General features: G+C 35.2%; 1 protein-coding gene across 1 annotated transcript; it reads right to left on the bottom strand.

Annotated features, from left to right (window-relative positions):
• Positions 1-2,392: 2,392 nt before the first annotated feature.
• On the bottom strand, positions 2,393-7,746 carry LOC118750398. The gene is made up of 2 exons (XM_036485117.1): positions 7,472-7,746; positions 2,393-2,695 (listed from the first exon to the last, which is right to left on the bottom strand). Exons 1-2 carry the CDS (start codon positions 7,628-7,630, stop codon positions 2,393-2,395), a joined length of 462 nt encoding a protein of 153 aa, XP_036341010.1. The 5' UTR covers positions 7,631-7,746.
• Positions 7,747-9,841: the final 2,095 nt, after the last annotated feature.

The raw sequence follows: 9,841 nt of genomic DNA, 5'->3' as shown, positions 1-9,841 counted from the left end.
GTTATTGCCAAATCCTCAGTGCTATTAATCAAAACCCACAATCTTGAACCTCTTCTTCTTCTTCTTTTTTGGCGCTGTAACCGCCTAAGCGATTTTGGCCGAGTTCAGCAAAGCACGCCAGTCGTTTCTCCTCTGTGCCAACTGACGCCAATTGGAAACGCCAAGTGAAGCCAAGTCCTTCTCCACCTGATCTTTCCATCGCAGTGGGGGTCTCCCTCTTCCTCTGCTACCACCAGCGGGGTCCGAGTTGAATACTTTCAGAGCTGGAGCGTCGGTGTCCATTCGAACGACATGACCAAGCCAGCGGAGCCGCTGTATTTTAATTCGCTGCACTATGTCCATATCGTTGTAAAGCTCATACAGCTCATCGTTCCATCGTCTGCGGTACTCGCCGTCGCCAACGCGTAAAGGACCGTAAATCTTCCGCAAAATCTTTCTCTCAAACACCCCAGAGCCGCCTCATCGGATGTTGTCATTGTCCATGCTTCTGCGCCATATACCAGCACGGGCATGATGAGTGACTTATAGAGCGTGGTTTTCGTACGTCGAGAGAGGACTTTACTCCTGAATTGCCTACTCAGTCCAAAGTAGCACTTGTTGGCAAGAGTGATTCTACGTTGGATTTCAATGCTGACATTATTATCGGTGTTAATGCTGGTTCCCAAGTAAACGAAATTCTCTACTTTCTCGAAATTGTAACTGTCAACAGTGACGTGGGTGCCAAGGCGCGAATGTGCTGACTGTTTGTTTGATGACAGGAGATACTTCGTCTTGTCCTCGTTTACCACCAGACCCATGCGCTTTGCTTCCCTATCCAACTTGAAAAAGGCAGAACAGACTTCGCGGTTTTTGTTACCGATGATGTCGATGTCATCGGCATAAGCCAGCAATTGCACGCTCTTGTAGTAAATTGTTCCTGAGCGGTTCAGTTCTGCAGCTCTTATTATCTTCTCCAACATCAGATTAAAGAAGTCACATGAAAGGCAGTCGCCCTGTCTGAAACCCCGTTTTGTGGCGAACGGCTCGGAGAGGTCTTTTTCAATTCTGACGGAGCTGGTGGTATTGCTCAACGTCATTTTACACAGCCGTATGAGTTTTGAGGGGATGCCAAATTCAGACATAGCGGCGTATAGGCAACTCCTTTTAGTGCTGTCAAAAGCGGCTTTAAAGTCGACAAATAGGTGGTGAGTGTCGATCCTTTTCTCGCGGGTCTTTTCCAAGATTTGGCGTATTGTGAATACCTGGTCTATGGTGGATTTGCCAGGTCTAAAGCCACACTGATAAGGCCCAATTAGTTCATTGACGGTGGGCTTCAGTCTTTCACACAATACGCTCGATAAGACCTTGTAACCTATGCTTAGAAGGCTGATCCCGCGGTAGTTGGCGCGAATGGCGGGGTCACCTTTCTTGTGGATTGGGCAGAGCACACTTAAATTCCAGTCGTCGGGCATGCGTTCATCTGACCATATTCTGCACAAGAGTTGATGCATGCACCTTATCAACTCCTCGCCGCCGTACTTGAATAGCTCAGCTGGCAGGCTGTCAGCTCCAGCGGCTTTGTTGTTTTTCAGCCGCGTTATTGCTATACGTACCTCGTCATAGTCAGGCGGTGGAACGTCGACTCCATCATCATCGACTGCGGGCTCGGGTTCTTCTTCTCCACAACTTTCCGTGCTGCTACCATTTAGTAGGGCGGAAAAGTGTTCCCTCCATAATTTAAGTACGCTCTGGACATCAGTTACTAGGTCGCCATTATTGTTCTTACAGGAGTGCGCCCCGGTCTTTAAACCTTCCGTAAGTCGCCTAACTCTCTGGTAAAATTTTCGGGCATTCCTCCTGTCGGCCAGCATTTCAAGCTCTTCGCACTCACGTATTTCTGCCTCTGTTGGGCATGCGGTTCATACTAGTTGTGAGGTAGTTTAGAACTAGTACATTTGACTACAGGGTGTGAACTCAAAATGACTTACCCTTGCATCCGGAAACGCTGAAAGGCCCTTCGTTGTATCCTGGTGGCATGGTGGGGATAGGCTGCGAAGGTTATATACACATATAAAAGCTGTACGTTTGCATATTCTGGTTTTCTTGTTTTTTATAATTAAATTCTTCGAATCTAGAATGCACCACTTCAAATTTGTTATATATATATGTGACCTGGTCTACGGAAAGGGGGCTTAGGAGTCAAAAAATCAATTTTCACTTTTTGGTTGATTCGGATGGAAGATGAGATGCTTTTTCACGTGGTTAAAAGCAGAAAATCCTAACTTGCTTAGAAGTGTACTAAAAATGTAGAGAAAGAAGAGTAAAAATACGACAAAATATAATTTATTGGTAATGAACAAAATACATTGAATTATAAGCTATAAAGACATGATTATACACTAGAAAAACGTATTTAAAACGGTTTAAATGACTTTGGATGTGTACTCGGTTTATTTGCCAGTCCGTGTTGGCGCACTGTTACACCCTGTGCGTGAAAATGACGTACTAAATTTTCGTAACGCTTCGTCGTACAGGCATGTACAAAAAGGAAAAACGAACGACAAACAGGTACTCTGTAGAAGGTAAATTGAATTCTATGCCTCATAACTTCTGTATCCTGTCTCTGTCCATATTTCTTCCGCCCAGCAAGCTTTGCGGATACACTTTCTAGCTTTTCGTTACTCATAATTCCAGCTTCGATGTGACTTAGTATCACCAGAGAACTTAGATAGATAGAGAAGGTGCAAACTGAAAGTGGAAACTATTCGCGGACGAAAAATTAACAGCGTCAGAAAAGTTCAAGTCGGAATGTAAAAATTCTGTTGAATTTAATGTTGATAACATAATACAATGTTGAGCAACATGAAATGTGATGTTCTTTGTGAGCAAATAAACGAAAATATGGTAAATCTTCACATAATTTTCATTAATTTGTAATTTTTGTTAAATTTTTTATCTTGTTCTCCTTTTATGAAGATGCAAATACAATTTAAAATAATGATAGTTTGGCATAAAGTTTACACACATATGTACATGCATACATATACTGGCAATCAAAATTGAGTGCATGGTGTTTTTTGCTTAATATTTGCAATGTTTTTCAATTAAATTTTTTTTATTATCTTTTTATAAAAATGTGGTTCATGCTTTAATTAAAACTACATAAGTCAAACTTTCAAACTTTACACTGAACATAGAAAAATTCAACGAATTCTCGTCTAAATTTTGACCTGTTTAATCTGAGTTTTTAGAAAAATTTTGAGTACGCAGATAGATTGGTTTATTAATTCTAGTGGAACCAGATCAAGTTTTAAGCGGCTAAAAAATCGGGTTGATTTTTAATGATTTTTTATTGCTGACGGCTTTTTGCACTTTTTACCAAATAAAAGGGAATTTCTTGTAGAATAAAATGCGCATGACCGTTTGCAAACAAATAAAAAAAAATTATCGCTATTTTTTACAAATTGCACTTGCTATATGCATAAAACCGCAATTCCCGTCGAAAATAACATAAAAGTTTAACTTAAAAACATTGCAAATATTAAACAAAAAACAGGATGCACTCACTTTCGATTGCCAGTGTTCATACCTATGTATGTGTGTTTGAAATTACCTACTTATGAAATAATTTTTGTGGCATGAACATATACATACTTGCGCTTTCTAAAAATGGGAATTAAAGTAGGATTCGCATAAAATTTTAATTCCAATAACTAATATTTTAGTGAAAACATTTACAATAAAGCTTTCAGTAACTTTTGGCGTATTTGAGCGATTATGTGAAATTATGCATGCGTTTGTACCTACATATCCATTTATATTATTTTAAATAAAGCTAATAGTAAAATTTAAAATCGAATATGGATATGACAATTAAAAAAAAAATAAAAAATTTATTACTTGGTCCGTCCGGGATTTGAACCAAGACAAACGGCGAGACGCCAAAAAGTCGCATCGCCTCTAGCATACGCGCTACAGTACATCATTCAAATTCCAATCTCTAAATCACTACATATATGAAATTCTTCATATATTCAAAAAGACAAACGAATAAATATGTATGCATTAATAAATGTGAATATGTGCATACATATGTACGATTGTACTGCTTTCGTCTTCCCCTCGCCATCATACAACCCCTGACAAATTATTAAATTTCTGCGAATTGCCACGACGCCACCAAAATTAACCCTTGGTTGACGAAATATTTAGGTTTTCGCATAAGTTTACATTTAATAAAGCCATACTCGTACATTTTATATGGAGAAGAATATTAATTAATTTAGAATTCTGCATGTAACCATGTTCTCGACGCTACATGTAACTTTCATCAAGATTAACCATAAAAATTGTGCTTCATTAACAGTTGGAACCAGCTGAAACCAAAAAAACTATGTCCGCTAAAATGTGTTAAAAACCAACTGGAATTGACATTTTTTACACGCATACAGGCATACATTCATATACACATCTACAGTGGAGTAGCACTAGCTTGGACATTGCATTGCTTGTACTTTGATGTGTTTGTATCTTTTATGGTACTGAAGATTTGCTTACGGATGAAAAATATTAAAAATCGTCCGTGCATATATGTAAATATACTTTTATAAACGCTTTGAAGTATAGACATTTTTAATATTAAAAAATAAATAAAATAATTTTTTTGTATATATGTAAATGGTGTTCAAGGCACATTGACCCACCTGTACAAAAATCGTGGCGCGTCATGGACAAAAATTTTACAATTTCGGACCGAAAAATGTGAAAACGAGCTAAGTTGCCACGTTACATCTGTGAACTTCCGATAAAACCACATATGTTTGTGATTTTAGAAGTTTTGATTTTATTAAAAAAAAATTAATGTATTTTCCTGCAGAAAACGTACACTTTTATTTAATGTTTATTAAAATGACACTTTAAAATACTAGTTAATGATTGAAATATTGGTATGGAACAGAGAAATAGAGTGTTTTGTCAAAAATTACCAAAAATTGCCAAGATTCGAGATAACTTATTTTACTGGTTATAGAGAAATAATTGCCACTTTTCACTTGGCTGGCCGAGATTTCTTCATTTTAAGATTTTAGAATTTTTGTGTCGGATTGACAAAGTTGCGCTTGTTGGTGATGAATTTGCGGGGAGATGTGCTGCGGTTGTTTTTATGGATGAATTTACTTGGCCTTGAGAAATATGCGGTATGCGCATGCGTTTATGAATGAAATACCCTGCAAAAAATGGGACTAATCCGGGATGACTCCGGGAGCAATCGCAAATGAGCATGCGACTAATACCACTTTTGATCCCTTTATATGGAATGAACTGTTCGCTTTTGTTCGAGCATGTCCTATGAAGAGACTAATTGTTCACATTTATACCCGAACGGGTATAAAAAGCGACTAGTCACTTTTAAAAAATAAAAATAAAAATTTGCGCCAGCTGAAATTCGAACCGGGGTGCTCAGTTTTGTTAGGCGAATACCCTCTCTGCGTGCCAACGCCGCACATGAAATTGCATTGACTAAGTGCGTACATATCATTAAATCCTTAATAGTACCCGTTAGAGATGAGTTGGGGACTAATTGATCTCCAATTATACCCATAAGAGATGAGTCGAGAGTAATTGATCTTCATTAGTACCCGTTTGAGACTAGTTGCGACTAATTAATGCCCTATTGTCCCCGATTGAGAGTAATCTCGAAATACTCTCTTTAGAGATTAGTCGCACAATTTTTTGCAGGGTAGGTATTGTTGTATTTGAATATGCGTGTAATTATGTATGTGTGTATGTATGCTGCCGTGAGTTGTACATATGTACATTTGTATATATGTGCGTGGTACTTAGACAGCAATATGCACGAATGTATGGATGTACTTATATATGCATGCAAAAACGTTGTCAATTAATGGAGCATGTAGTACATATAGATACATATATGTATGCGTGGGAAATGCATTTTCATTTGACTCCAAAACTATTGGGGCATATTAGTAGACGAAATAAAGTCGACTCTTAAGTTAAAGTTTGTCAGCCCCAAATAAGAAGAAAGTTAGTATGTACTTACATATATGTAATATTATGTGCAGGTGCAAGAACGTTATCAATAAATGATTTTGGAGTATGTGTATGGGGTACATATTACATATGTAAGTACATACATACATACATTCAGCTGCCATCAACAAATTATGTTTATTTATTTTTAATGATTTTCATTTAAAATATATAATTCAATCTGGAACAGAAACCACAATAATAAAAGTTTAAAAGCTTGCACAAATTGCAAAAAAATGAATCAACCTTCAAGAAATGGTCATCCAAATTTTTTATTTGAATATTTAATACATTTTCGGGAATGCAGTATTGTAGTCCATTCAATTATATTATAAGAAAGTGCAAGTTTCAAGTTGTGAAAAATTACCGTTGATTTTTTAGATTTTTTTGTTGGGGTGTTGCTGTTTATTTTTCATACAAAAAAAAATTGGTTCATGTGTTATATGGAAGAAAATGCGAACACCCTCCACAAAAAAAAAATTCTAAGAAATCAACGGTAATTTTTAACGACTAGAAACTTGGACTTTTGTGTACTTGATTGAATGGACTACAAAGCTGCATACCCGAAAATTTTCTAAATATTCTAACTAAAAATTTTTAAATTTTTATAACAATTTTTTGAAGTTTGATTAATTATTTTGCAAATTGTGCAAGCTTTTAAACTTTTATTATTGTGGTTTCTGTTATAGATTGAATTATATTTTAAAGGAAATTATTAAAAATAAATAAATAAGCATAATTTGTAAACAATATCATTTTGAATTTCGTTGCTAATTAGTTGATCGCATCTGTATGTACTACAAGCATCCATATGCGCATGCCTGGGAAATGGATTTGCATTTGACTCCAGAACTATTATTTACAAATAATATCTACGAGTATTGCAGTAAAAGTCAAAAAACAGTTAACAGAAGTTAACAAACACATTGCTTTATACATTTTTTTGTTAATGCGTCCATCTTTAAAGTGAGTATGTGAAAAAACCAATTTTATAATTTTTTTAACTAACATGCATTTTTACTATTTACATAATATAATACTCGTACAAGAAGCGAACTTGAACAGATGCTTTTTAAGTTTTTAGCAACATTAACTACTGAATAAATTATATTTAACAAATGGTCATGCAGAAATGCAAATCAGCAATTTTAACTAATATAAAAGTACATTTAATAAAATTTAACTATATTAATTTATTTAATTTTGTAAAAAAAATATACATGAATACGTTTCTGCATTCACCTGCAACCTAGCTACACATAGCCAGACACTTGCAACAAATATAACATTATCATAACAGAAATTTACATTTTTCTCTGTTAACTCTTCTTGGAATGTTAATCGCGCTGTGGTGATATTCCATGGATTTATTTTTCAGCCAAACAATTTTACGTTCCAAAAATTTGCACCTTCTCTATCTATCTAAGTTCTCTGGTATCACTAAATCAAGTTCATTTTTCGACATCTCTAAACAATTGTTCCGCGTACTCTCGATCATTTCCCGTGGTATCAGTGTATGGCATTCATTATTACAACAATCTTTTGACAGAAATTTTGTTACCAGCTCCTCCTCCTTTACATCAACAACATACAGGTCCATCTTAACAAAAGTTTGTTCGGTATCATCTTCTGCCTGAGATACTCATCCTTCGTCTTCATCATCATCGCTCTCTTCATAGTTTTCATCATCCTTTTCATGGAAATATTGTCGGTATACGGCACTGAACTCCTCATCAACACTCATGTTTCATTTCATGCGAAATGCGAAGACGATAATCAACAGAAACAGTAAACGTCACTTCTTCAGTGTTACTTTTTTAAATGTTCCCCACTAGCAACTTACACGATGAACTATAATAATATTCCGACCAACAACAACACTTACTGGACCAACAACAACACTTACTGGACCAACAACAACACTTACTGGACCAACAACAACACTTACTGGACGTCCGGCGCGGAGAACAATTAACGAGATAATGAGGAACTGACGAAACGAGTTGCTTACTTTTAACAGCTTTTTCACAGAAAACTAGTTTTCGCACGTAAGCTCCCTTTTCGTAGACCAGGTCACATATATATATAAATTTTTTTTTTTACGCGAGTGGATCCTACAAAAATACGCAACTTCGCCGTGCCGTTACTTACTAAATATTTGTTCTAAATTCCTTCTCATACGTATTTAATTATTCTAATTATTAAGTGCATACATCGACATATGCATATGTATGTATGTGTATGCATGCATGTAAGTACATCGATGTATGCATATGTATTTTTACATTACTACGGCAGCGTTTTTGCTGCATTTAAAATGCAACATTTAGCACTTTCGAATAGATGTTTTCGAAGAGCGTTCATGCTATCGCATTTAGCAAATGTACATTTACGCGAGTTCGAAATCTTATGCTTTTGAGAAACAGCCGTTCCAGTCGCTTATTCATATCCGTATCTATTACGATCACTTCTCACGCATAAGATAACGTGCAAAAAACCCTACTGAAAAGGAAAAAAATAAATTTGAGACCAAAAATTCAATACAAAAACTTGAATTGCTTTAACCATAACCGAACATTTGTTCGTGTATATATTCATTTGTCGGTGCTGTCAATTAAAATTTCCTCACTTAATTAGGAAAAAAAACAAACAGAGTTGATAACAAATTGATCCAGATTTCTATCAGCATCACATCGATGTTGAATTGGTGTAACTTTACTTTATCCAAATAATGTAAAATAATAAATGAAATCTCGATCGGCGATCACTGAAACGCAGCTAGTCACTGTATACACGAAAAAGCAAGGTTGCCACTTTTTATCATTAAACCATGTTCGAATCGTGGAAATTTTGGAAGATCACAGGGTTGCTTTTAGCATTTAGATTCTTAATGCAAAAATGGAGTTGCAATTAGTTGCATTTAGGTGACGAATTTTGTATGGATAAATGTACATTTAGAGTAGCATTTAGAGCTAAGTACGTGGAAGTATGCTATTTACGTTTAAAACTTTTACAATTTTTTAGTTTTCTTCACTATGTAGATGTTCTTATTATATGTACATAATTGTGGTTACATTTGTATGAAGAACTAGAATATATTTTTTATATCAAGAAATTATTTTAAGTTTTTTCCTAGATTTTGTTAGATCTTACAAGCCTGAAAGGCTATTTCGATTACCTTACCACTGCTTGTAATTCCTCGATTTAGCTTAGTGTTTGGAATTTTTTTTATATTTTTCATGTTTTTATTCTTTTGGGGTCTACCAGACCAAATCTGGACACTTCTATACCTCTTAAACATTAATTAATTAAGTAATTATACACAAGTTACATGAAATTTTAACATATGGTTATCAACAGAACAAGTGTTAAGAAATCTTTGAGCTGAACATTTGATTTTTTTTGTTGCAAAAATTAAGCTCAAATTATTTCATAAGTTAAATGGACTGTCAAAAGATTGGAATCAATCGAAATGGTTTTGAAAGTAATTTAGTTCTAAACTGTATTTAGGACAGTTGCCATGTGCTTAAAAAAATTAAATCCAACTTAATTCATCAGTTAATTTAAATATGTATATCACTGTATACACGAAAAAGCAATGTTGCCACTTTTTATCATTAAACCATGTTCGAATCGTGGAAATTTTGGAAGATCACAGGGTTGCTTTTAGCATTTAGATTCTTAATGCAAAAATGGAGTTGCATTTAGTTGCATTTAGGTGACGAATTTTGTATGGATAAATGTACATTTAGAGTAGCATTTAGAGCTAAGTACGTGGAAGTATGCTACTTACGTTTAAAACTTTTACAAT

This window comes from Rhagoletis pomonella, unplaced genomic scaffold (assembly GCF_013731165.1).
Source record: "Rhagoletis pomonella isolate Grant_MI unplaced genomic scaffold, Rhpom_1.0 Rhpom_scaffold_00222, whole genome shotgun sequence".
Lineage (NCBI taxonomy): Eukaryota > Metazoa > Arthropoda > Insecta > Diptera > Tephritidae > Rhagoletis > Rhagoletis pomonella.
The sequence above is the reverse complement of the archived record's forward strand: the minus strand, read 5'-3'. Positions and strand labels throughout refer to the sequence as shown.

Bases quoted from the DNA above. Each gene is read 5' to 3' on its own strand.
- LOC118750398 (XM_036485117.1), bottom strand. From the start codon at position 7,630: ATGGACCTGTATGTTGTTGATGTAAAGGAGGAGGAGCTGGTAACAAAA. The intron at 2,696-7,471 runs GTGATACCAGAG...CTAAGTTCTCTG, and splicing joins CGAAAAATGAACTTGATTTA to GTGATACTAAGTCACATCGA.